This window comes from Hylobates moloch, unplaced genomic scaffold, assembly GCF_009828535.3.
Source record: "Hylobates moloch isolate HMO894 unplaced genomic scaffold, HMol_V3 SCAFFOLD_3, whole genome shotgun sequence".
Classification (NCBI taxonomy): Eukaryota; Metazoa; Chordata; class Mammalia; order Primates; family Hylobatidae; genus Hylobates; species Hylobates moloch.
The window spans coordinates 31,236,187-31,262,173 of record NW_026652278.1 but is presented as its reverse complement, the minus strand read 5'-3'; the positions used below and the strand labels follow the sequence as shown (position 1 = coordinate 31,262,173).

The 25,987-nt window shown below is 47.1% G+C and overlaps 1 protein-coding gene across 20 annotated transcripts in view; it reads left to right on the top strand.

The window, feature by feature from the left end:
* The window catches only part of GBF1 (golgi brefeldin A resistant guanine nucleotide exchange factor 1), a 136,606-nt gene that overhangs the window by 95,897 nt on the left and 14,722 nt on the right, over positions 1-25,987 (top strand). For 5 of the 20 annotated variants that reach the window (XM_032179241.2, XM_032179224.2, XM_032179234.2 and 2 more), the window contains 18 exons: positions 2,767-2,898; positions 10,042-10,160; positions 10,596-10,704; positions 11,192-11,252; positions 12,333-12,387; positions 13,106-13,204; positions 16,789-16,936; positions 17,253-17,476; positions 18,015-18,183; positions 18,932-19,143; positions 19,786-19,884; positions 20,483-20,677; positions 21,228-21,417; positions 21,991-22,131; positions 22,440-22,528; positions 24,122-24,324; positions 25,072-25,195; positions 25,770-25,895. In XM_032179241.2, coding sequence (XP_032035132.1) covers positions 2,767-2,898; positions 10,042-10,160; positions 10,596-10,704; positions 11,192-11,252; positions 12,333-12,387; positions 13,106-13,204; positions 16,789-16,936; positions 17,253-17,476; positions 18,015-18,183; positions 18,932-19,143; positions 19,786-19,884; positions 20,483-20,677; positions 21,228-21,417; positions 21,991-22,131; positions 22,440-22,528; positions 24,122-24,324; positions 25,072-25,195; positions 25,770-25,895 — 2,495 coding nt within the window. The other 15 variants (XM_058436061.1, XM_058436060.1, XM_032179215.2 and 12 more) reach the window with 9 other exon arrangements.

The window sequence follows — 25,987 nt, the reverse complement described above, 5'->3', positions numbered from 1 at the left end:
GGCCGCCCCGTCTGGGAAGTGAGGAGCGCCTCTGCCTGGCCGCCCCGTCTGGGAATTGAGGAGCGCCTCTGCCCGGCCGCCCCTTCTGGGACGTGAGGAGCGCCTCTGCCCGGCCGCCCCGTCTGGGAGGAAGTGAGGAGCGTCTCTGCCCGGCCGCCCCGTCTGGGAGGAAGTGAGGAGTGCCTCTGCCCCCCCGCTGGGAGGAAGTGAGGAGCGCCTCTGCCCGGCCATCCCGTCTGGGAAGAAGTGAGGAGCGCCTCTGCCCGGCCGCCCCGTCTGGGAAGTGAGGAGCGCCTCTGCGCGGCCGCCCCTTCTGGGATGTGAGGAGTGCCTCTGCCCGGCCGCTCCGTCTGGGAAGTGAGGAGCCCATCTGCCCGGCCACCACCCCATCTAGGAAGTGAGGAGCACCTCTGCCTGGCCGCCCCATCTGGGATGTGGGGAGCGCCTTTGCCCAGCCGCCCCATCTGGGAGGTCTACCACAGAGGCCAGAAGCAATGTGGGGGCTGGACGTGGTGGCTCACGCCTGTAGTCCCAGTACTCTGGGAGGCCGTGAAGGAGGACATGAAGCAAGTATATAGTTGTAGCAACTAATATCACAGAAAATCTGTACCTGTCCCGATTCTCAAAGATTTTTTTCCTCTAGACTTTTATATGTCAAATATACCACATGACCACTTTTAAGATAACAGACCAAATTGTACATAATTCATGTTCCTAAAGCAGCAAGACTAGATGACTTTACATTTTTTTATGTGCTTTTTTTTTTTTTGAGTCGGAGTCTTGCTCTGTCACCCAGGCTGGAGTGCAGTGGCGTGATCTCAGCTCACTGAAAGCTCTGCCTCCTGGGTTCACACCATTCTCCTGCCTCAGCCTCGTGAGTAGCTGGGACTACAGGTGCCCACCACCACGCCCAGCTAATTTTTTTGTATTTTTAGTAGAGACAGGGTTTCACCGTGTTAGCCAGGATGGTCTCAATCTCCTGACCTTGTGATGCGCCTGCCTCGGCCTCCCAAAGTGCTGGGATTACAGACATGAGCGCCCGGCCATTTTATGTGCTTTTTAAAAGTACGTTATGTATTTCAGTTTTTCCAAATACTTTAAATTCCTTATATCTCAACCCTACCACCATCCCACTACACACACACACACACACACACACACACTGTAGGTTTTTTCTGTAAATTTTACATCTGTAGGTGGGGGTAGTAGGGGAAGAGAAGCAGGTTTTTTTTACAGCTGATGTGATCACTGTACAGACAAGCTTGGAAAATGCTACCCAATCTGCCAATTAATTAAAGCATTAATCTGAGGAGCAGCCAGGCCCAGGGAATGTTTACACAGGGAGGAGTAGGGGTGGTAGGAATTGAGTAGGCAGCTCCCTATATTTGCATGAAAATGAAGGTGCTTAGGAAATCCTCCTTCCTTTTGTCTCTAAAGGTGGGGCAGCCTAGATCACATCCCTAAACATTTTTGGTCTCTTTAGAAAGCCTTTTAGGGAGCTGGTCTCTGAAAGATGAAAGCACAGCACAATCTAGAAAAACAAATTTAAATTCTGGGCAGAGTAGGGTAGGGAGCAAGTACAGTGTAGTATTCTTTGACCTAGAATGGAATCTTCTAAATTCAGGAGTAAAATTTCATCTATTCAGGTGGAATAGATGAAGGGGTTTTTACAAGTTTTGGAACCATATAGGCTGGGTTCAAATCCCAGCTCTCCATATTAGTTGTGTGATTTGGGACGAATCATGTATCTTATCTGAGCCTTTTCTCATCTGTAAAATAAAGATTATCAATCACCCCTTCATCTCAGAGCATTTAGTTCTCTGCTAACTCTAGGCAGGAAACAGGCCGGACAGTGGTTACGAACTTCCAAGATTACAGACTGCCTCCATGACTAAGAGACTGCTCAGCCTTTTGTTCTTGTTAAACTTATTTTTCAGTAAGGGACTATAAACCTCAAAGTTTCCTCTCACCCTTCTGGAATATGCTGCACTCTTTCTCTAAGAGAAGTGACGCTGACCATAACAGCAAAGGACATAAAGACAGGAGCCCACCTTGGGACCTAAGGGTCACATTGGCTCTACCCGAGATGACGTTACCTATTTATATCACAGGGGAGGGTGGTGAAATGGGCATGGAAAATTGACTCACAATATTTGATGATATTGAAAAATTATTGTTAATTTTTAAAAATTGTGATAAAATACATATAATGCAAAATTTACCATTTTAACTGTTTGTTAACTCTTTAAGCATAATATTGTGGGCCAGGCACCGTGGCTCACGCCTGTAATCCTAGCTCTTTGGGAGGCCAAGGCGGGCACATTGCTTGAGCTCAGGAGTTCGAGACCAACCTGGGCAACATGGCGTAACCCCATCTCTACTAAAAATACAAAATTAGCCGGGCATAGTGACAGACGCCTGTAGTCCCAGCTACTGAGGAGGCTGAGGGGCTTGAGCCCTGGAGGTGGAGGTTTGCAGTGAGCTGAGATCATGCCACTGCACTCCAGAGTAGGACTCTGACAAAAAAAATAGATAATATTGTGTTTTTGTTCTTTTTTTTAAGATTCCTAATCTTTTAGATCTGCATACTGAAAATTTTACAGATAAAATGATACAGTGTCTGGGATTTGATTCAAGGTAATCCAGAGGGAAGAAGATTGACCCAGCAACAAAGACCTCTAGCCTCATGGCACAAACAAGAACCTTTTTCCAGAGTTTAGCTTTCTGTTAGATGGTACCTCTTCATTTCTGTGTATTTTCTTGCAGAACTCTCAGAAATTGAGCCCAATGTATTCCTTCGTCCTTTTCTGGAAGTGATTCGCTCTGAAGATACCACTGGCCCTATCACTGGACTGGCACTCACGTCTGTCAACAAGTTCCTGTCCTATGCACTCATAGGTAAGAGCTCAGGCTTTGTTGCATGACCACAGCACTTCATTTCCCACCTTTCCTGGGTTGCCCAGGCCTTAGGCAATGAGCTGGTGATAGTGGGAAATTTTTTCCAGTCATCTCTTTTCTTGTAGAAGAGAAATAGGATTGTTGTTGGTTACTTATCATGCTAGCTGACCCACGTTGTACAGGGTGGGAAGGGCAAGAGAAGAAGTTTCCTTGGTACTCTGGCTTCTCTATGCTTTGGAAAGAGTTAAGGGTATGGTACCTTACTCTTGGAAGTTTGGTTAGGTTTGTTTGTTTGTTTGTTTGTTTAGTTAGAGATGAAGTCTCGCTCTGTCGCCGAGGCTGGAGTGCAGTGGTGCGATCTCAGCTCACTGCAAGCTCCACCTCCCAGGTTCACGCCATTCTCTTGCCTCAGCCTCCCGAGGAGCTGGGACTACAGGTGCCGACCACCACGCCCGGCTAATTTTTTGTATTTTTAGTAGAGATGGGGTTTCACCGTGTTAGCCAGGATGGTTTCGATCTCCTGACCTCATGATCTGCCCGCCTTGGCCTCCCAAAGTGCTGGGATTACAGGCGTGAGCCATCGTGCCTGGCCTGGTTAGGTTTATTTTTAAAGTTATTTTTTCAGACATAATGCATGCACATTATAAGAAGACAAACAATAGAGATGTTCAAAAGAAAAGTTAATTGTCCTTCCTGTACTTTCTCAATGTTCCTCCTCCTTCTTTAGGCAAATAGTGTTAACAGCCTAGTTTGAATCTTTGTTTTTCTATGTCTTTTTAAATGAAGTACCATCCCTTTTTAAAATGAAATAAGCCCCGGTGCAGTGGCTCACGCCTGTAAGCCTAGCACTTTGGGAGGCCAAGGCGGGTGGATCACAAGGTCAGGAGTTTGAGACCAGTCTGGCCAACATGGTGAAACCCCGTCTCTACTAAAAATACAAATATTAGCCGGGCGCGGTGGCAGGCTTCTGCAAGGTGAAACCCCATCTCTACTAAAACTACAAATATTAGCCAGGCGCGGTGGCAGGCTTCTATAACCCCAGCTACTGGGGAGGCTGAGGCAGGCGAATCGCTTGAACCCGGGAGGCGGGGTTTGCAGTGAGCAGAGATCGCGCCACTGTACTCTAACCTGAGCAACAGAGCGAGATTCCGTCTCAAAAAAAAAAAGAATAGAATAAAATGAAATAAAAATAGGATTATGTGCTACGTATTTTCTTTTTTCATTTAATAGTATTAACTTGGCCGGCATAGTGGCTCATGACTGTAATCCTAGCACTTTGGGAGGCCAAGGCGGACGGATCATGAGGTCAGGAGTTTGAGACCAGCCTAACATGGTGAAACCCCATCTCTACCAAAAATACAAAATTAGCCAGGTGTGGTGGCACGTGCCTGTAATCCCAGCTACTCAGGAGGCTGAGGCAGGAGAATCACTTGAACCCGGGAGGCAGAGGTTACAGTGAGCTGAGATCACACCATTGCACTCCAGCCTGGGCGACAGAGCGAGACTCCGTCTCAAAAAAAAAAAAAAAAAAAAAAAAAGGCAGATAGTATTAACTTAAATGTATATGATATAACTATTCATCTGATTTATTCTCTTATATTGTAGAAAATATATATAAAACTTGCCATTTCCATCAGTTTCAGTTTACAATTCATTGGCATTAATTACATTCACAATGTTGTGCAGCCATCACCACCATCTATTTCCCAAACATTTTTATTACCCCAAATAGAAACTTAACATAATGGGGAGTTAACATTAACCAATAACTCCCCATTTCTCTCTCCCCTCAGCCCCTTGTATGATTTTTTTTAGTAGCTCTATAATTTCCATAGTGTAATATAGATATAACACAATTCATGTGCTCATTCTTAATATTTAAGATTATTTCCTATTGAAGTCGTAAATAATGCTAATATAAGCATCCTTGATCACATGTCCTTATTAATAATTATTTTTATTTTTAGTAGAGATGGGGTTTCACCATATTGTGCCACCACGCCTGGCTAATTTTTGTATTTTTAGTAGAGACGGGGTTTCACCATGTTGCCCAGGCTGGTCTTGAACTCCTGACCTTGTGATCCACCTGCCTCGGCCTCCCAAAGTGCTGGGATTATAGGCATGAGCCACCATGCCCGGCCCCTTATTACTAATTTTACTCTTGTGTGAAAGATTTCTGAACTTGGGATTTCTGGATTAAAGACCATGTGCGTATTGCATTTTTATAGCTATTACCAGGTTGCTTCCCCAAAAGGTTACATCATTTATACTTCCACCAGCAGTGACTGAGAATTTCTACTTCCTTACCCTGTCATCAGCACTGAATATTATCAGTTTTATTTGTGCCAACTTGGTAAGTAAAAAATGATATTTTGTTTTTATTTTTTGAGACAGGGTCTTGCTCTGTCACCCAGACTGGAGTGCAGTGGCACAATCACGGCTCACTGCAGCCTTGACCTTTGGGCTCAGGTGATCCTCCCACCTCTGCCTCCCAAGTAGCTGGGACTATAGGCACACGCCACCACACTCAGCTAATTTTTGTACTTTTAGTAGAAGTGGAGTTTCTCCATGTTGCCCAGGCTGGTCTTGAACTCCTGAGCTCAAGAAATCCACCACCTTGGCCTCCCAAAGTGCTAGGATTACGGATGTGAGCCATTGCACTCAGCCTTTTGTTGCTTTTATTTCCTGGAGGCTGAACATTTGAATTTCCTGTCCTTCACTTCTTTTTTTAATTGAGTTGTGTTTGTTTTTCATGTCAATTTGTAGGAGTTCTTTGTATGGTAGGAATATTAACCCATTGCCTATCATAGCATTACAAATATTTGCTCCTAATCTAGGCCAGATATCTCCCTTAATCTGTAGTTTATCTCTAAATTTGTTTATGGTGTCTTTCTTTGGATTTCTGTTTTAGTTGGTCTTGACACTCAATTTGGGAATTCATTTTCCCCGATTGGCAGCCCATGTACAAGGATGAAGAACATAGAAAACAGGCAGCTGTCTTTGTTTCTGAAGTAGGGAGACAAGAAAAGATAAGGCTCAGGCCTTAGCTAGCCAGAAAAGAAAATAGCCTTCAGTTCAGGCAAGAAAACCCTTTATTCTAGAAATGTTGGATTTGCTTAGCTGATGCATTCAGGATCCTGAGCAGGAATCCTGGGTACCAGCTAGCTTCTGAACAGGTGCATCAGCCTCTCCAACACCCTAGTCCCAGCTTCATACTTTTCCTAAACAAAATCAGGCCCAGCCACTTCCAGCCTTGCCCTGAGCACCACCTGCAGGTCATCTTTCTTCACAGCCTCCAGTGGCTGCCGCTGCTGTGCCTTTTCCCTCTGCTGTCTTGTTGGTGTTACTCTTTCCCCATCCTGGACTTGGCAGACAGGCTGGTCATTGGAGACCTCAGGCCAGCTGGTCATTGGAGTTTCCTGTGGTGGGAAAGGAGAATGCTGGAGGTGGTGATTGCAGTGGGCATGAGAAAAGGAGCAGGAAGGAGCGTATGAAAGCCAAAAAAGCAAAGGAGATGGGATTGGCAGATTTCCCTGAAGTTGGCTCCAGAGTAGCCAGAAAAGGAGGACATTTTAAAGAAGGGTTTAGGCTGCTCTTCTAGAAGAAAACTCCTGTCTCTTGCTCCTATGATCCAAGGTTTCAGGGATTATTTTAGATCCTCCAAGGACTGGCCTTTTGTTTGGCCCCACACAGCTGCCAGACCAGAATTTTTGTGCCACGGATTTCATGGGTTGCTAGCAAGCCTTGCCTGTGGTTCTTGTCAAAGACCTGTCACTCTAGTTTGCCTTTTACCTTTATTTTTTATTGGTTTTTATTGAGACAGAGTTCGCTCTGTTGCCCAGGTTGGAGTGCAGTGGTGTGATCTTGGCTCACTGCAACCTCCATTTCCTGAGTTCAAGCAATTCTCATGCCTCAGCCTCCCAAGTAGCTGGGACTACAGGCATGCACCACCACGCCCGGCTAATTTTTGTATTTTTAGTAGAGATGGGGTCTCGCTGTGTTGGCCAGGCTGGTCTCGAACTCCTGAGCTCAGGCAGTCTGCCCACCTTGGCCTCCCAAATTGCTGGGATTACAGGCGTGAGCCACCGTGTCCAGCCCTTAACTGCCTTTTTAGAAAATTAACTTTGCTACTTCATTCAACCTCAGGGGACAAAACTACAAAGAGATCAGTAGAGCCCCTTAATGGAGTAAACCCCCTTAGTGGAGTCTCTCTGAATCTATTCTGGTTGGGGGATGGAAGGAGTGCCTGATTCAAAGTAATAATTTAAAAGACACCTTAACAAGAGAGATTACTGAAAGAGAGGAAGAAATGGACCCCCAGGAGCCTTGTGAGATGGGAACAAGGCTACTATTCACTTATCTCTGAAATGCTACACAACATTGAGAAGGACCTGGGTTTCCTAAGTGGGCCCTGGTGGCCTGGGTAGGGACTGTCAGGCAGGGCTATGAGATAGAGGCCTTGAGAGTATGGGATTTTTTTGTGCTGATCGGGAGAAACGTGGAGAGGTGGTGTGATAGGAGGAGCTGGGTCACCCCATTTTACTATATGTCATGAAACTGGCTTCCTTCTGCATGACCTCTAAAGTAACTACTCCCAGAGCTGAGTAGAAGGACACTGTAAATAGGACAAAGAAAGTCTTGATGTGGTGTCGGTGGCTAATGAGGACAGAAGAAAAAGAGGAAACATTCACAATTAGTAAAAGATTTCTGGCTTATCATTGCAAGAGAAATGTTTGGGGGCCAGGCACAGTGGCTCACACCTGTAATCCCAGCACTGCGGGGGGCCCAGGCAGGCAGATCACTTGAGCCCAGGAGTTCAAGACCAGGCTGGACAATATGGGGAAACCCCATCTCTATAAAAAATACAAAAATTCTCCTGGCATATTAGCACATATTTGTAGTCCTAGCTGCTAAGGAGGCTGAGGTAGGAGGATCACTTGAGCCCCAGAGGTCAAGGCAGCAGTGAGCCATGATTGCACCACTGCAACCCAGCCTGGGCGATAGAGCAAGACCCTGTCTATTTAAAAACAAAAAAAGAAAAAAAAAAGTTTAGGTTCTCAGCCATCCCCTGAGGTTTAGGCTCAGGAACTCCCTGATTTCAGGTACCAAGAAAGAGAAAATGGGCTGGGCACAGTGGCCCAAGCCTGTAATCCCAGTACTTTGGGAGGCCAAGGTGGGTGGATCACCTGAGGTCAGGAGTTTGTGACCAGCCTGGCCAACATGGTGAAACCCCATCTCTACTAAAAATACAAAAATTGCTGGGTGTGGTGGTGGGCACCTGTAATCCCAGCTACTCAGGAGACTGAGGCAGGAGAATTGCTTGAACCCAGGAGGCAGAGGTTGCAGTGATCCGAGATCACGCCACTGGACTCCATCCAGCCTGGATGACAGAGTGAGATTCTGTCTCAATTAAAAAAAAAAAAAAAAAAAAAGGTTGGCGGGAGAGAAAAAATAACAACAATCTTATAATTCCTGTGACTAAAATTAGGAGGTGCTCCTGCATTACACCATGCCACCTCTGGAGCAACTTTCTCTGTCACTCACAAAGCTTTTTCATATCCCTGCTCTTTCCCCCTACTTAGGCTCCCCTTTTAGAACTAAACAGCTCTGGAAAGGATCCTTCAGAGCAGACCTAGGGCAGGAGCTAGGCAAGACCCTCGATGGTGACAACTTATTTGGCTATTTCTCGTGGCTATTTAATACATGAATGGGAGCTGAGTTCCCTGCTTAATAGCATTTGTTCATTTCCACCGTGGTGCCGGTTGTCTGACCTCTAGCTTCTCCCCTCTTATTCTGTACAGCTGAAATTCTCCCTCCTGCCTACCCCCCAGCTAGTCAGCCTCCAGTCCTGTTTAGTTTATCTTTTTTCTCTCCTAATGCCTGTTAAGCTGGAAACAGGATTCTTGCTCATCGTCATATTATTTTAAATAAGAATGAAACTAAAGAAGAATTCTTTGGGCCAGGCGTGGTAGCTCACGCCTGTAATCCCAGCACTTTGGGAAGCCAAGGCTGGCGGATCACCTGAGGTCGGGAGTTCGAGACCAGCCTGACCAACATGGAGAAACCCCATCTCTACTAAAAATACAAAATTAGCCAGGCGTGGCGGCGCATGCCTGTAATCCCAGCTACTCGGGAAGCCTGAGGCAGGAGAATCACTTGAAACCAGGAGACGGAGGTTGCGGTGAACCAAGATCACACCATAGCACTCCAGCCTGCCAACAAGAGTGAAACTCCATCTCAAAAAAAAAAAAAAAGTCTTTGATCTGCTGTAACGTGGCACTCAGATATGAGTATTGGCGGCAGTGAGTGTTCGTTTCCTCCTCCTGCTCCCCTAATTCAGTTGCGCCTGAACACAAAACTCCAAAAGCAACCAGAGAGAAGCTGTATTGAAAGATGAATGGAGAAAAGGCCACAAGCTTTGGCCCTACCTGGTTCTTGTTCTGAGTCAAAAACTCTTGTTTCCAGGCCCCTCCTCTATGAAATTAGTAGATTTATACTAGTGATTCCCAGAGTATGATCCCCTGCTCGGCGGTATTTAACTTCAACTGGGGTCTTGTTAGAAACACAAATTCTCAGGCCCCACTCTGGGCATACAAAATCAGAACTTTTTGGTATGGGTCCAGCAATTGAGAACCACAGTTTTACCCAGTGGATTTTGTGTTGAGGAGCTCGTTAAAACCAGTTATGGGGCCGGGTGCAGTGGCTCACATCTGTAATCCCAACACTTTGGGATGCCGAGGCAAGTGGATCACCTGAAGTCAGGAGTTCAAGACCAGCCTGGCCGACATGGCAAAACCCCATCTCTACTAAAAGTACAAAAAAATTAGCTGGGCGTGGTGGTGGGTGCCTGTAATGCCAGCTACTCAGGAGTCTAAGGCAGGAAAATCGCTTGAACCCAAGGCAGAGGTTGCAGTAAGCTGAGATCACATCATTGCACTCCAGCCTGGGTGACAAAGTGAGACACTGTCTCAAAAAAAAAAAAAAAAAGAAAATCAGTTGTGGGCAAAAATTCTCATGTAGCTCAAGGAGCCATGGGTTAGGGAACTGAAGAGGAAAAACTGTCTCTCAAAGCTAGACAGGCTGCCTTACCTTTTATCACTCTCCTCTCCACATCACTTAATCTTTCCTTTTTCGCTGGAGCAGATCCCACCCATGAGGGCACAGCAGAGGGCATGGAGAACATGGCGGATGCTGTCACCCATGCTCGTTTTGTGGGCACTGATCCTGCCAGTGATGAAGTTGTCCTGATGAAAATCCTTCAGGTAAGTGAGAGGGAAATAGCAGTTAGGCTAATGGCCAACAGCACGAAGCTGTGTTTTGACTCCACTGGGGCTTAGGGGAGCTACTTTGTTTCCAAACAAGCAGCTGGAGTACCCAAAGTAAGAGCTTTTTCTAAGGAAAATCAGTAAAAGCTTTATATGAAGTGATGTCAAATACCAGAAGCCTTAAATACACTTGTACCTCTGGCAGACTATATTTGTGCCGTCCATCTCTTGGGCTCATGGGCTAGGGCTGGAATGAGTTCTGAAATATGTCAGGGTCATAAAAAGTGAAGAAACAATTCCCAGGACAAGCTTCTTGGAGACCTCTCTACCAAGCTGTGGTGAAGTCAGCATTCTTGCTAACCCCTCTCTCTTTACCCTCGAGTACCTCTCAGTACCTTGTTTATCACAGTAATTCCTTTTTCTTCCTGTTAGATTCTACGGACTCTGCTGCTAACCCCAGTGGGTGCCCACCTTACCAATGAATCTGTGTGTGAGATTATGCAGTCTTGCTTCCGGATCTGCTTTGAAATGAGGCTCAGTGGTAGGTGCTTGGATATTAGCCCCTTCACCATTCCTGGGGCCAGTGTCTGTCTTCCCAGAGAGATGGAAAATTCAGGACTTCTCCATCATCTATCTCATGCAATCATAGGGGTCTAGAATAAATCTCTGTACTTGGGTATTGTGAAGCTAGAATAGAGACCTCAGCCTGTTATGCCAGGGCAGGAGTTGGGATGGATCCCAGATTGACTTAGCCCAGGCACCAAATAACTCTCTCCTGGGGTTTCTGGGATTGACACCAACCTGCAACCCTTTAGAACACATCTTATCCCTCCCCTTTTTTCCCTGACTCAGTAGTGCCACCTAGTGGGCCAGTGAAGTTATGGCTGCCAGGCTGAGGTGGAGCTGGTTTTAATAAGTTTGGCATAATCCTTGGTAAACAAGGTTTGGAGGGGAGTCTGCTCTGAGAACCCTCTTGATAATAGCACAGCAAGTAATGACACCTGTGTTATTTGTTTTTGCCTGTGCAGAGTTATTGAGAAAATCCGCAGAGCACACTCTCGTAGACATGGTGCAGCTGCTCTTCACAAGGTAAACCTGCTGCTGTTTGCTTCAGCCCGGCTGCCCAGGCCTCTTGAGTCTGCCTGCTTCCACACAGCCACATCAGGGACCTGGCCAACCCCACAGCTACATCAGAGGCCACTGGGATTATGGATGGGGGGTAGTTCTCTGGGCCCAGGGTTACTGAGCAAGGGAAAAGGAGGAGGGAGCTGATCTGGCCTCACGGGGAGGCAGAGGGTTATTTAATATAGGCCAGCAGACCTCATTCTGCTTCCCAAATTTGTTTCTGTTTCTGTGCAGGTAGCAGCTGGGAAAGGGAACCCAGAGAGGAAGCCAAACTCAAGGGATCCTGATTTCTGTGGGAGAGGGCCAAAATTAGGGTGACTAGCAATTGTGAATTGCCTGGGACTGTCCTGATTTCAGCACTAAAAGTTCTGCATCCTGGCAAACCCCCCTCAGTCCCAGGCAAACCAAGATGGTTGGTTACCCTTAGGTAAGGCCCTTAGCCTAGGGCCTAGGAGGCCTTTTCATACTAGGCCTGTTTCCTGCACCTCCTTTCAACAGACTCACAGAAGAGCTGAGGCAGTGGCTTTAAACCTTCCTCTGGGATTTCTTTTTGCTCTCAGATCTATAGATAATAATTCTTATTATCTACAGGCTAGACTGCCCTTGGATCCTGCTGCAAATAATTTTTTGCTCCTCCGGCTCAAATTTACTGGTTTCAAAACTTCAACCTGCCTGTTAATTCTTCTTTTTTGCCCACTGTCCTAGGGTTTTGATAGACTGCCCTCCCCCCATCTCTTGGCAGCGTTATTTGCCAAGTAAATATAAGCAGGAAGGAATCAGTCTTAGGAAAAAAGAGCCTCCACCCTCCAAGGGCACTTACCTTGCTCTCACGACTACCTCCTTTTGTCCATGTCACACATCCTCCGATTCCTGTGGCAGTTTGATGAAGCTCTGAAAAGGATGAAATTAGTCTGCTTCTCTTTTGTAGCCTTTTCTAAGACACAGGGCATGCTCTGGCTCAGAGCACCTTTGGTTTGTGGCTGGCATGGAGAGGGACATTTGTCATTATCCTTAATGACAGTTGATGGATTCTCTATATTATAGGTTACCTCAGTTTAAAGAAGAACCCAAGAGCTATGTGGGGACCAACATGAAGAAGGTATGATCTGAGAGCTGATCTGCTGTCCCTCATGCAAACCTTAATCTCCCAACTTCAGTGCCTTGGGGTAACCTTGCTTAGTGAAGATATGCTTTTGCCTAGACAGGTCTGCTTGGAATCTAGAAGTAGCTCTCACTCCTTTAGTGAGAAATGTATTCTCTCCCAGATATATCCCTTCCTCAGCTTTTCTGCTCTGGCCTATCTTTGAACCACCATGTAAGCTGGTGAGCCAGTTCTTCATGGGAACTGCATGGTACCCATCAGTCTTGGCTAAAAATGTCTGTTGACAAAGATGAAAGTCCTGCCATCCCCTCAAGACTTATCCTTATCCGCAGGTAGAAGGCCTAGAGAGGCTATGTCCCAAATCCTACCTCAATGCTGAATTAGACTGGGCTCTTGCTTGTGCTAGTCTGTATTGAAGAGATTAGTCAAGTTAAGAACCAAAGGGTTCTTAAACTGCTAGGAGAAGAATAGTGGTCAAAAGAATGGCTTCTTTCTATCTTGAACTGAAGCCCTGGACTTCATGGGCCTCTGATGAGGATTCCGCTTGCAGCCCTAAGAGGGTCTACCTATGGAGATGACCCTTAGCTGTGTGATGCATGCACCTGACCTTCTCCTCTCCCCTGCCATCCATCCCCATTCCTGCCCTATGCCCTGTTGGTGTGTGTCTGAGTTTACTTCACTCTGTTTAAATCGTGCGTTTGCCTGTCTTTCGCAGATATCTCCATGTCTCCTCAACAAACTGGAGCTAAGTAGTGGGGAGCAGACCAAAGCCCTGAACCAGTTAGAGAGGGTACTACTCTTTAAGAACCTCAAGGTCTCTCTCCCTCTCTTTCCCTTCCCGTTTTTATTTCTTTAAATGTTTATTTTTTATATATAACACCTGGGTCCCATTTCCATTGTGTAGAGCACAACTTACCCCTCCCTAGTAACACAGCACGGCTTTGGAAAAGTTGCACGTGATTATAGCTTTGCAGTGTTGGGAATTCTCCCGGGGCATCTGGTTGCCTGGAGACAGGAGAAGGAAGACTTGAACATCACATAGTTAGCCTAGAAAGTCTGGGGTCTGCTGTTACCTTGTGGGGAGGTTTAAGATCTACCATTTCTAGGGAAACTGTGAGGGACCTTCAAGCAAGACCCTTCCCCCTTCTACCTTCTCCTTGTCTCAGAGCTGGCATAGAGAGCTTAAGCACAGTCCTCAGCTCTATCTGGATTACCTGGACTGGGTTTGGAGGGAAAGGATAGTCCATCTAGTTGGGATCTTTTCTTTTTTTTTTCTTGGTTATCATTAAAGAGGTCATTCCAAGGATTAGAACTCTAGATTGATGGAAAGAAGCCAGGTGCCAGGATAGCCCAGGACACTGGGAATACTTTGGGATCTACGAAGATGCCCTCTGTCCTCTAAAAGTCAAGGTGTAGGGGAGCTTAGGGGAGGGATCCAAGCTAAAGATTACCCTAATCTGCGTATACCTGCCTTAGGAAGAAAGGGGAGAGAAGGAGGTGTGGGCTGTCTGGGCTGTCCATCACAAGAGTGTGCATGCTGAAGGTGTGGTTGTGGACATACAGGTCATTGAAAATAAAAAACTCTGTGTATGTACACCTAGCTAGATAGTCCATTGGCCCGTGTTCTCTTTGAATGCATTGTGTCATTTCATTTCTGTGCTTGCACAGTCTCAAGCTGCAGCTCTCATTAGTGGCTATCCAGCATGTTGCCATGATTATTAACCTGGGACCTGCTCCTTTTTTGTAAAGCTTACACTGTCCTTTGGAATACAGAGTCATACAGATAAGGTGGTGTAGAGTTCCATGAATACCTACTGCCCACCCCACACCTTCAGACCTTAGGAGAGGGAGAATAACTATACCTTTTAAGGGCTGAGGCATTTGTGAGAACTGTCAGCCTCTTGGCCCCTACTCCAGCCAGGAGGCTGAGAACACTCATTGAAATGATCAGGTTGGAACAAGCTTTGCAGAAGATAGAGAAGGAGACGTGAAAAACTCATCCTCGTATGGGAAGGAATCTCAGTGACTGGCTTCTTGGTGGAAGTAGGACTGCCTGGAGTCCCCGAAATGGGGGAGCCTCCTGGAGAGAAAGGCTACCTCATAAAAGTAGATCCAGTTCTTAGTAGTTTGGGGAGCTCAGTGATAACTGCCAATAGAGGCAGGAGGTCTCTCATTGATCTCTGGCCTCTTGCCCTTTTGCATGTTTGGCAGACTCTTCTCCCATAACATTTTTTACTATGAACTTGATCCAGTTGAGCTCCAGTGGTTCCTGGGGAGGGGATCCTTTTGCTTCCTCCTTAGCTATAGTGCTCAGTACGCCTGAAGCTCAATTCTAAGCATATGACTGCAGGCATTTTGGAGATGGATTATCTAGAAGTATAAATCCAATATGAGGCTGTTGCTATGTTACTAAGAGCTGGGGGAAGGAAGGGCTCAGCTGTTCAGCCTCATCTTTATTGGAAGGAGCTGTGGGTAGGAATGGAAGAATTGTGTGGTTTCTAAGTAAGGAATCAAAGATTACCCAGATTCTGAGAGCTTGGGGGAGCTTGAGGAAGGGAGTCTATCCCTAACTATCAAAAGGAATTGAACAGGCCATGGACAATAGCATATATTCAGCCTTTAGGAAGAGGCAGAGAGAAAAAGTGCTTCTACTCTCTTTAGAGTCATTCTAATGGTTTCTGGAAGACCATCGCCATTGCCATTGCCATTGCCCAATCCAGGAATGGTCCAATCCAAGAATGGTCTATCGGTCTAGGAATAGTTTAGAATGACTTTGTAAAGGGACTGAATTCAAACCCAACTGAGAAAACTTCAGGGCTTAAAAACAAATTGGGCCAGGCGCAGTGGCTCACACCTGTAATCCCAGCACTTTGGGAGGCCGAGGCGGGCGGATCACGAGGTCAGGAGATCGAGACCATCCTGGCTAGCACGGTGAAACCCCGTCTGTACTAAAAATACAAAAAAAATTAGCCAGGCTTGGTGGTGGGCGCCTGTAGTCCCAGCTACTCAGGAGACTAAGGCAGGAGAATGGCATGAACCGGGGAGGCGGAGGTTGCAGTGAGCCGAGATCACGCCACTGCACTCCAGCCTGGGTGGCAGAGCAAGACTCCATCTCAAAAAAAAAAAAAAAAAAAAAAAAAAAAAAAAAAAAATGGGCCTAAACAAAGTAACTTTGAACTTAGAATGGAGGAAGAGGAAATAAATACATAAAAACACAGATCCTAGGGAATAGTTAACAGGTGATAGAGATTGTCCCTTGCCACTAAAAGGAAGCTATAGGAAGAACAGAAATACAGCAAGAGGGGAGTGGAACAGAGCAAGGAGTCAAGGAATCAGTGGCTTTACCATCTGACAACATAAAACTGCATCTGGAAAGACCAATAGTGAGAGGGACAGGTGGTCTCATTGATATAACAAATTGGGAGCAGCAGAGAGCATAGCAGCAGCATGACATGACCTTCTATCCTGAACTCCACAAAGAAACTGGGACACCACTCCTTCCTTAACTCCAAGGAATGAGCTTTTGACCAATCTGATACAGAAATTCCAGAGAGTAAGAGATATGTTAGCTGGGTGCGGTGGCTCACACCTGTAATCCCAGCACTTCGGGAGGACGGGGCAGGCAGATCACCTAAGGTCGGGAGTTAGAGACTAGCCTGGCCAACATAGTGAAACCCTGTCTCTACTAAAAGTGCAAAAATTATCCAGGCGTGGTGGTCCACACCTGTAATCCCATTTACTCAGGAGGCTGAGGCAGGAGAATCACTTGAACCCAGGAGGCAGAGGTTGCAGTGAGCTGAGATTGTGCCACTGCACTCCAGCCTGGGTGGCAAAGCTAGACTCTGTCTCAAAGAGAGAGAAAGATATGTTTATGGCTTAGGCCCAGCTCACATACCAATAAGAAAACCAGGACAGGAAGGAATGACTTTTATAGTTGGATAAAACTATGAGTAGGAGGCTGCTCTACAAGCTAATTGAGGAGGAAAGCCGGGAGACCATGCACCTGTAGATCTGAGTGTCAGGGCAAAGGAAACCCTGCCCTTACACTTTCTGCAAGAGGGTCATGCATCATCCATAGGACTCGGGATTTCCTGCTTAATGTAACACTCAGGACCCAGAGAAGCAGAGTGATAAGTATGAGGGCTGGCCCTACCAATGACCAGCCCAGAAACAGAATGTCACCTTCTACATGGAGGCTGCCATGCCAACCTGTGAAGTGGTAAATGTAGAAGCCAAGTTAGAAGAGTAGAAGTGTGAACTGATAGTCTAGAGTCTTACTTTAGCTAAGATATGGGGTATAGCTTGTTTTCTAGAGATCAGTAGGACTAAATGAAGGGAGATTAATAGGGATAGAGTCTTAGTTTGAATACCAGTGCTAATGGGGTATGATATTTCCAGCTGAAAATGAGAGCTGGAGGCATGAGTGATTCATCCAAATGGAAGAAACAGAAGAGATCCCCTCGGCCCCCACGCCATATGACCAAAGTCACACCAGGTTCAGAGCTGCCCACTCCCAATGGAACCACCTTATCATCTAACCTCACTGGTGAGTGCCCTGGACTGCTTCCTCTGATTAGACAAAAGAAGAGCTCCTTTCTCTCTTAGGGATTTTGAAATTGAAGCTCAACCAACTGAGGGGCTTTCGTTTTGGTGCTGAGAACAAAAAGGGAAACTCCAGGTCAAATCAGACTGTGACCATTCAGCAACTCTGCAGTGACTTAAGGTTGTTCTCTGACAACTTTAGAGACCAATATATGCGAAGATAAGCATGTAATCTGGGAAACAGAGACCCTAGTATCATGGAGGGTTTGTTTTGCCCACAGCCTCTTTCTTCTTCGAGCATCACGTACTTTTCTTGGCAGGCAGCATGCCCTTCATTGATGTGCCCACTCCCATCTCCTCTGCAAGTTCAGAAGCTGCCTCAGCAGTGGTCAGTCCCTCTACAGACAGTGGCCTGGAATTCTCCTCCCAAACCACTTCCAAGGAAGACCTTACTGATCTAGAGCAACCTGGCTCTCCAGGGTACAGCACAGCTACAGAACCTGGGAGCAGTGAGCTAGGTGTTCCCGAGCAGCCTGACCTCCAGGTATGGCTTTGATTTTTAAACGTCCCTCTTCAATATTCCACTGTGGGAACTGGCTTGATCCTTTGGATCCTTTATGCAGGACTTGGCTCAAAAGAAGCTTGGGGTAACTTCAAAAGAAGCTCTGATCTTTCTTGCTTCTCAAAATTGGTTGTACTGCCTAGAAAACCCACAGCATGACTCACTGTGAGAGGTTGCTCATGAGATTTATCAAGTTATGCATACAGGTAGTACTTGACAAAAGGGAAGGAGCTGGCCATTGCTTTTTCTGGAAGGTAATGTTCGAAATCCTAAGCCTGTGAGAGACTCTGTGTCTCTAAGGTTCTAGTCACTGTAGGTCAGTGAAGCCTCAGGAGATGTTTTTCTGAGTCCTTCGTCATACTCCTGCCTGAGCCATCTTGCGGTGATTCATAAACCACTGAGCTAGCCCTACATCTGTAGCCCATTAGAGACCGCTTGGAAGACAGGTACTTCAGGGGAGTAAGTTCCAAGTTGCTCTTGCCTCATCCCTCTTCCCATATCTCCCTGCTACTGGTCATAGCAGGAAGGGACCCATGTGGAAAAGTCCCAGTCAGCATCTGTGGAGTCCATCCCTGAAGTGTTAGAGGAGTGCACGTCCCCTGCCGACCACTCTGACTCTGCCTCTGTCCATGACATGGATTACGTCAATCCCCGGGGCGTGCGCTTTACACAGTCCTCCCAGAAAGAAGGTGGGTACTCTGGTAGGCTCTGCCAATTCACCTCCCCCATCCTACCTACTAAGCTGCCTGAGCCTAGACTGTCTTAGACCAAGATATTGGACTACTGCCTGTTGCTTCAAGTTCTAGGCTATTTTCTAGTCAGGAAATGGAGTCAAGCCATAAGACCGTTGGCATGGAGGGAGCCCTTCCCCAACTTACACTATAGGGAGGAAGTTTGATGGGCGATAGGAAGCAAGAAGGAAGGATAAAAAGCTTAGGACTTTTAACAGAAAGGTAGGATCATCAATTCTGATTTCCTCCAGAAGTAGACTAGTCCCCTCATATCTCCAGGGGAAAAAAAAATCCTTTTCCTTTTTTTTTTTTTTTCCTGTCACCCAGGCTGTATTGCTGCAGTGGCACAATCACAGCTCACTATAGCCTCGACTTCCTGGGTTCAAGCAATCCTCCGACCTCAGCCTCCCAAAGTATTTGAGACTATAGGCATGCACCACTGCACTTGGCTACTTTTAAAAAATCTTTTGTAGAGATGGGGTCTCTCTGTGTTGCCTGGGCTGGTCTCAAACTCCTGGCCTCAAACAGTCCTCCCACCTTAGCCTCCCAAAGCACTAGGATTACAGGCATGAGCCATCACGCCTAGCCCTTTTCCTCAAAGAGAATCACTTACCTAAAATTGCCTTGTGTAATGCAGAGCAGGCCAGGCAAAGCCAGCAGATTAGTTGTTTTATAGCAGTCTCACTCTCCTCCTGGCCTTCCCCAGGCACAGCTTTGGTCCCCTATGGTCTTCCCTGCATCCGCGAGCTCTTCCGCTTCCTCATCTCCCTCACCAATCCACACGACCGCCATAACTCAGAGGTTATGATTCACATGGGACTGCATTTGCTGACAGTGGCCCTTGAGTCAGCCCCTGTAGCCCAGTGCCAGACCCTCTTGGGCCTCATCAAGGATGAGATGTGCCGTCACTTATTCCAGGTAAGACAAGATTGCCAGAGGGTCTCAGAGCCTCTTTCAAGGGCCAGGGGAACACAGGGAGGTCTGGCTGATTACGCAAAGATATAGGACCTAGGAAAGCATCTCCCTCCCAGTTGGCCAGTAGTTTTAGTAAGAGGGTTCCAGTAGTTCCCCAGGGACTCTGGCAGCCAGAGAGAAATATAGGAATGGCTAGATGTAGAGTTCCCTGGAAGCAATGGACCTCAGTGACACCTTCACTCAGAATGCCTCTTCTGCCTCTCTTGGTTGAGCCATAGTCAGCTTCAGAAACCTCACAGCCGGGCTGGGTGCAGTGGCTCATGCCTGTAATCCCAGCACTTTGGGAGGCCAAGGTGGGCGGATCACGAGGTCAGGAGATTGAGACCAGCCTGACCAATGTGGTGAAACCCAGTCTCTACTAAAAATACCAAATTAGCTGGGCGTGGTGACGTGTGCCTGTAATCCCAGCTACTCGGGAGGCTGAGGAAGGAGAATATCTTGAACCCAGGAGGCAAAGGTTGCAGTGAGCTGAGATTGTGCCACTGCACTCCAGCGTGGGCAACAGAGTGAAACTCCGCCTCAAAAAAAAAAAAAAAAAAAAAAAAAACCTCAAAAACTCATGGCCTACCCTACTGTCATCTCCAGCTACTCAGCATAGAGCGACTGAACCTTTATGCTGCTTCCCTGCGAGTATGCTTCCTACTGTTTGAGAGCATGCGAGAGCACCTCAAGTTCCAAATGGAGGTGAGTTTCTTGACGTGGGAAGAAAAAGGGAAAAAAAAAAAAGGAGATAATATGGCACCTTCAGTGGGGCCAGCTCTATCGTGCTACAGGGGTAGGATTTAGGGACTTCCCATAGGAGAGTGCTTTTAGCCTCCAGAGTTCGGTTCAATCAACTGGCCTCTTTTGTGGAAAAGTTAAAAGGAGACCAAAGGAAACTGGCTGACCCCAAATATGAGAACTGCTAGGTAACCTCACCATGAATAGGAACAGCTCTTCTGCCCAGCAGTTACTCTGCAACACAGGTAGGTAAGTCAAGCCAGCATTGTCACTAAATTGCTAAAAGGAATTCTAAATAGGACCAGGTCATGTTCACATGGCACAAAAGGGCAAGAGGCAACTTGTCTGGGACCAGGTATGTGACAGAGAGCCAGGCCTTATCCCCCAACATGGAGGTCAAAGAAGAGATATATTTAGGGGATGGAATACCTTTGGGTGTCTCCTAATACATGCCTCTTGGCTGGGCTTCTGCATCCTGTTTAATGTTTCTCCTGTCTAATTTTTTCTCTTTCTATCTTGAATCCTTTCCCCACCCAAATGGCAATTACTGGGTTATTGCCAGATGTACATCAAAAAGCTTATGGAGATCATCACTGTGGAGAACCCCAAGATGCCTTACGAGATGAAGGAGATGGCACTGGAGGCCATTGTGCAGCTCTGGCGCATCCCCAGCTTTGTCACAGAGCTCTACATCAACTATGATTGTGACTACTACTGTTCCAACCTCTTTGAGGAGCTCACAAAGCTGCTGTCCAAGGTGCTGAGCACTATAACTGGCCTCTAGGAAAAAAGGCATTATAAAGGAAATCTCCCTGGTGGTAGTAAGGATGCTACATACAGAGAGGGGAACGCTTGAGAGCTGGGAAACAGAAGAAAGGCGTTTTCTTTTTTTTCTTTCTTTTTTTTTGAGATGGAGTCTTGCTCTGTTGCCCAGGCTGGAGTGCAGTGGCACAATCTCGGCTCACTGCAAGCTCCGCCTCCCGGGTTCATGCCATCCTCCTGCCTCAGCCTCCCAAGTAGCTGGGACTACAGGTGCCTGCCACCACGCCCAGTTAATTTTTTGTATTTTTAGTAGAGACAGGGTTTCACCGTGTTAGCCAGGATGGTCTCATTCTCCTGACCTCGTGATCTGCCTGCCTCGGCCTCCCAAAGTGCTGGGATTACAGGCGTGAGCCACCACGCCCGGCCAGAAAGGCGTTTTCTAAGGGCAATGTACAAGTTAGAAGAGGTTTTGGAAATTTTAGAAAATGATCAAAGTGTAAAGTGTTCTCCTAACTACAAGTCCAACTGATCTGTTTACTTTCCAGAATGCCTTCCCTGTGTCTGGTCAACTCTATACAACACACCTACTATCTCTTGATGCCCTATTGACAGTGATTGACAGCAGCGAGGCCCACTGCCAGGCCAAAGTCCTCAACAGCCTCACCCAGCAAGAGAAGAAGGAGACAGCCAGACCAAGCTGTGAGATAGTAGATGGCACCCGAGAAGCTAGCAATAGTGAGAGGCATTTATTTCTTTGATGAACCCAGGGTTCTATGCTTATCCGTTCTCTACTCTCTGAGTTGTTTTTCCTGTCCCCATGTCACTTCCCCTGGGATGCTCCCAATTCTGTTTCTGGGCTTTGGCGGTTTAAATCACATGCCAGTCAGGCAGATTAGTAGAACTCATAGCCTGCTCCCTTTTTCCTCCTCCCCACTTTGGTTTTTTATAGAACTATTATTTCTTTATGGCAAGAGAAGAGAACAGAGATTAAAGAACGTAGGATTTCTGTCTCTGAAAGCTCCACGTCCCACCATCCCTCATCCCCAATATCTGCCTTCACTCTAATTAGTCCTCTCTAGCTCCCCCTTGAAATTTGAGGTTGCAGAAGATCAGGGAAAGTGACTGGGTAATCTCTTCATTAAATTAGAGAATCTAATGCTTGGCTGGGACAGGGACTACTTATTTTGGCTTGGGTTCGCCCGGTGCAGGAACCATGCAGGTCTTCTGGGCTTGGGATTTGATCTATCCTGCAGCTCTGCTTGGCTTCATACCCTGTAAGTCTTCACGTATCTTCTTCTCTCTTACCAGCTGAGAGAACTGCCAGCGATGGGAAAGCTGTAGGCATGGCCTCAGACATCCCAGGCCTGCATCTGCCAGGTGGAGGGTGGCTGCCACCAGAACATGGGAAACCAGGATGCAGTGATATGGAGGAAGCTGTTGACTCTGGGGGTGGGTACTGGGTGTCCATGACCCTAAACTCCTCACCTGGAGGGCCTGGTGAAGAGCAGAGGGAGGGAGCAGACACCTAGGATAGTAACTAAGCAAGCCTTGGTAGCCCACCTTGCCTTCAGACTCAGAGAGAGGGAAGCAAACATATGGACCCTTAGTTGATAGGACTTCCAGGGAAGTGGAAGACTGGTGAGGACAAGATTTCTGAGGCTCCTCCTTGAAACTGGGGAGTATATTGGTGACCTTCCAAAAGTCCTTATCTGGGTAAAAAAGGGTCTTACAGATTTTTCTCTTCTTCCTACTCCTAGCTGACAAAAAGTTTGCCCGGAAGCCACCTCGATTTTCCTGTCTCCTGCCAGATCCACGGGAACTAATTGAAATTAAAAACAAAAAGAAGGTACATACATATATTCCCCAGCCTCTGTCCACCTCTGTCTGGGTGTCCATTGTTGTAGGGTTTCCATCTCAGAAGATGGAGAGTCTAGCACCTCATTGTACAGCTTCCTGAGGCCAGTCTTTGGGCTTGTTGGGACTTCAGCAACTCCCATTTGAAGCCCTTCCCTTACTCCTAAGCTATGTAGTTGAGCATACCCTATGTATGCCCCTGGGCAAATGCTATACCAATTGAGAGCCAAGTGTCACTAGTGGCAGTGACAGGAGCCTTGGGCATTGGTGTCCTGTGGATCATTGAAGGTTACTGGTCATCTCCAGCTCTTGCATGATGATTGGCAATAAAGGGGAATTGATATTTATTCTGGTGCTTTAGTAAGGTTCAAATAGTAAGGTTCAAATAACTGTTTGTACTTTGGATTTTTTTTTTTTTTTTTTTTCAGACGGAGTCTCTGTCTGTTGCCCAGGCAGGCTGGAGTGCAGTGGCACGATCTCAGCTCACTGCAACTCCACCTCCCGGGTTCAAGCAATTCTCCTGCCTCAGGCTCCCAAGTAACTGGGACTACAGGCACGTGCCACCACGCCCAGCTAATTTTTTGTATTTTTAGTAGAGACGGGGTTTCACCGTGTTAGCCAGGATGGTCTTGATCTCCTGACCTCGTGATCCGCCCACCTTGGCCTCCCAGAGTGCTGGGATTTACAGGTGTGAGCCACCGTGCCTGGCCTGTACTTTGGGTTTCTTAACACAAAGAAAACCTAACCCTTTCTGGCCGGGCGTGGTGGCTCGCGCCTGTAATCCCAGCACTTTAGGAGATCAAGGCGGGCAGATCACCTGAGGTCAGGAGTTTAAGACTAGCCTGGCTAACACGGTGAAATCCCGTCTCTACTAAAAATACAAAAATTAGCTGGGCATGATGGTGCATGTCTGTAATCCCAGCTACTCGGGAGACTGAGGCAGGAGAATCAGTTGAACCTGGGAGGCGGAGGTTTCAGTGAGCTGAGATCACGCCACTGTGCTCCAGCCTGGGCAACAGAGTGAAACTCCATCTCGGAAAAAGAAAAAAAAAAACCTAACCCTTTCTTTCTCTTATTGCCAGCTTAAATGACTTTGGTTCATGTATGCCCTTGAGTGCATGGCCATGACTGGACATACAGAAATATTGAGTTGCCTCCACAGTTAGTCCACTTTGTCTTTCAAACCCAGGGCATTAAGCTAGGCAACCAAAGAAGCTAAGCCAGGCTAAAAACAAGAGGCTGGCTGTCAACAAATGTCAGGGATGGATATAAAACTAGAGAGAAGAATTATCTAGTCTCTTTCTTCTACTTTTTCCCCGATCCTAAGTTAGAGAAGAGGAACTGTTTTATGTATCTTGAGCACTCAGGAAAGGAGTAAAAAAGAGTTCGTAAGCCAATTCAATTAGACATGAAGATGGGGGAAGCTAAGGCCATTATGATCTAGCCTTAGTTCTGTAGTCACTAAGAACCACATCCTAGGAGCTTTTTAGCTGACCAACTGTGGGTGGGCTATGGTGGACTCCAGGCTGGCCTTGTCTAATTTAGAGGCAAAGTAGCTTCTATACCTCTAGTTTTTCTCATGCAGCTGCTAATCACTGGCACAGAGCAGTTCAATCAGAAACCAAAGAAGGGGATTCAGTTTCTGCAAGAGAAAGGCCTCCTCACCATCCCAATGGACAACACAGAGGTTGCTCAGTGGCTCCGAGAGAACCCTCGGCTGGACAAGAAGATGATTGGAGAGTTTGTGAGTGACCGCAAAAACATTGACCTGTTGGAGAGCTTTGTGAGGTGAGGAAGCTGTAAGAAATGTGGGATATAGCCAGGTACGGTGGCTCATGCCTGTAATCCTGACACTTCGGGAGGCTGAGGCAGGCAGATCACTTGAGCTCAGGAGTTCAAGACCAGCCTGGGCAACATGGTGAAACCCTGTCTCTACAAAAAATACAAAAATTAGCTGGGCATGGTGGCATGCACCTGTAGTCTCAGCTGTTCAGGAGGCTGAGGCAGGAAAATCACTTGAGTCTGGGAGTTTGAGGCTGCAGTGAGCTGTGATCATGCCACTGCACTCCAGTCCGGGTGATAGAGTGAGACCTTGGCTCAAAAAAAAAAAAAAGAAAGGTGGGACATGGTTAGTGATCAGTTTAAAGGGACAGAACATCCCTACCTCAAAGCAGTCTCTATAAATTTCTTCTGGAGACCCTAGCCAATGTCCTTCCTCTACCCATCATTTATATCTGTTGGACCTGAAAGGGACTCTAACGAGATAGTTTGGGGAGCCCCCTCCATTCTGTATGGAGTCCATTGCAAAGGGGTAGAGCAGGGTTCCGGGGGTGAGGGTTCTAGGCAAGAGTCTGTGGATGTGAAAAGTATTAAGGCTAGGGGTTGTGTTAGGGATGAACAGGAGATACTGCCCCTTTGCTAGAGACCTCAGCCTCCTCTCTTCCAGTAAGAGTAGGTTAGGAGGACAGTGACTAAAAGAGCCTGACATGTGCAGCTTACACATTTTCAGCCTCTTCTTCCTTTCTTTCCCTATAGCACCTTCAGTTTTCAGGGTCTGCGACTGGACGAAGCTCTCCGCCTCTACCTGGAAGCCTTCCGTTTGCCTGGGGAAGCACCAGTCATCCAGAGGTTGCTGGAGGCATTCACAGAGCGTTGGATGGTGAGTTTGAGTGTCAGGGGCTGAGCCCAGGATCCAAGGTCAGTTTGACTGAGGGCTGAAGAATCCAGCTGCTGTCTTTTTTTTTTTTTTTTTTTTTTGAGACAGAGTCTCGCTCTGTCACCCAGGATGGAGTGCAGTAGCGCAGTCTCAGCACACTGCAACCTCCACCCGCCGCGTTCAAGCATTTCTCCTGCCTCAGCCTCCCGAGTAGCTGGGATTTCAGGCACCTGCCACCAAGCCTGGCTAATTTTTGTATTTTTAGTAGAGATGGGTTTAGCCATGTTCGTCAGGCTGGTCTTGAACTCCTGATCTCATGTGATCCGCCCACCTCGGCCTCCCTGAGTGCTGGGATTACAAGCGTGAACCACCGCATCCAGCCTGCTGTCTTTTAAAAAGGCAGAGAGCAAAATTAATGACCTTTCCACGAAGAGATCAGCTTCTGTTAAGGAGTTGGCAAGAGGCTGGCCACCTTCTGGATGGTACCTCTCCTCTGTACTAGCACTGACCAGTGGGTTGTGAGGGTTTAATTGGCCAGAGAAGGGCATTGACACAGGCGGGATCTTTGCTTTTTCAGAATTGTAATGGCTCCCCATTTGCCAATAGCGATGCCTGCTTTTCCCTGGCCTATGCTGTCATCATGCTTAATACTGACCAGCACAACCACAATGTTCGTAAACAGAATGCACCCATGACCCTGGAGGTAAGCTTGGGTCCCAGTCAAGGCAAAGAAGACCCAGCACAGCTTCGGAGGTAGCAGGAAGGACATAGGATTTCCGGTGGGCATGATGGATG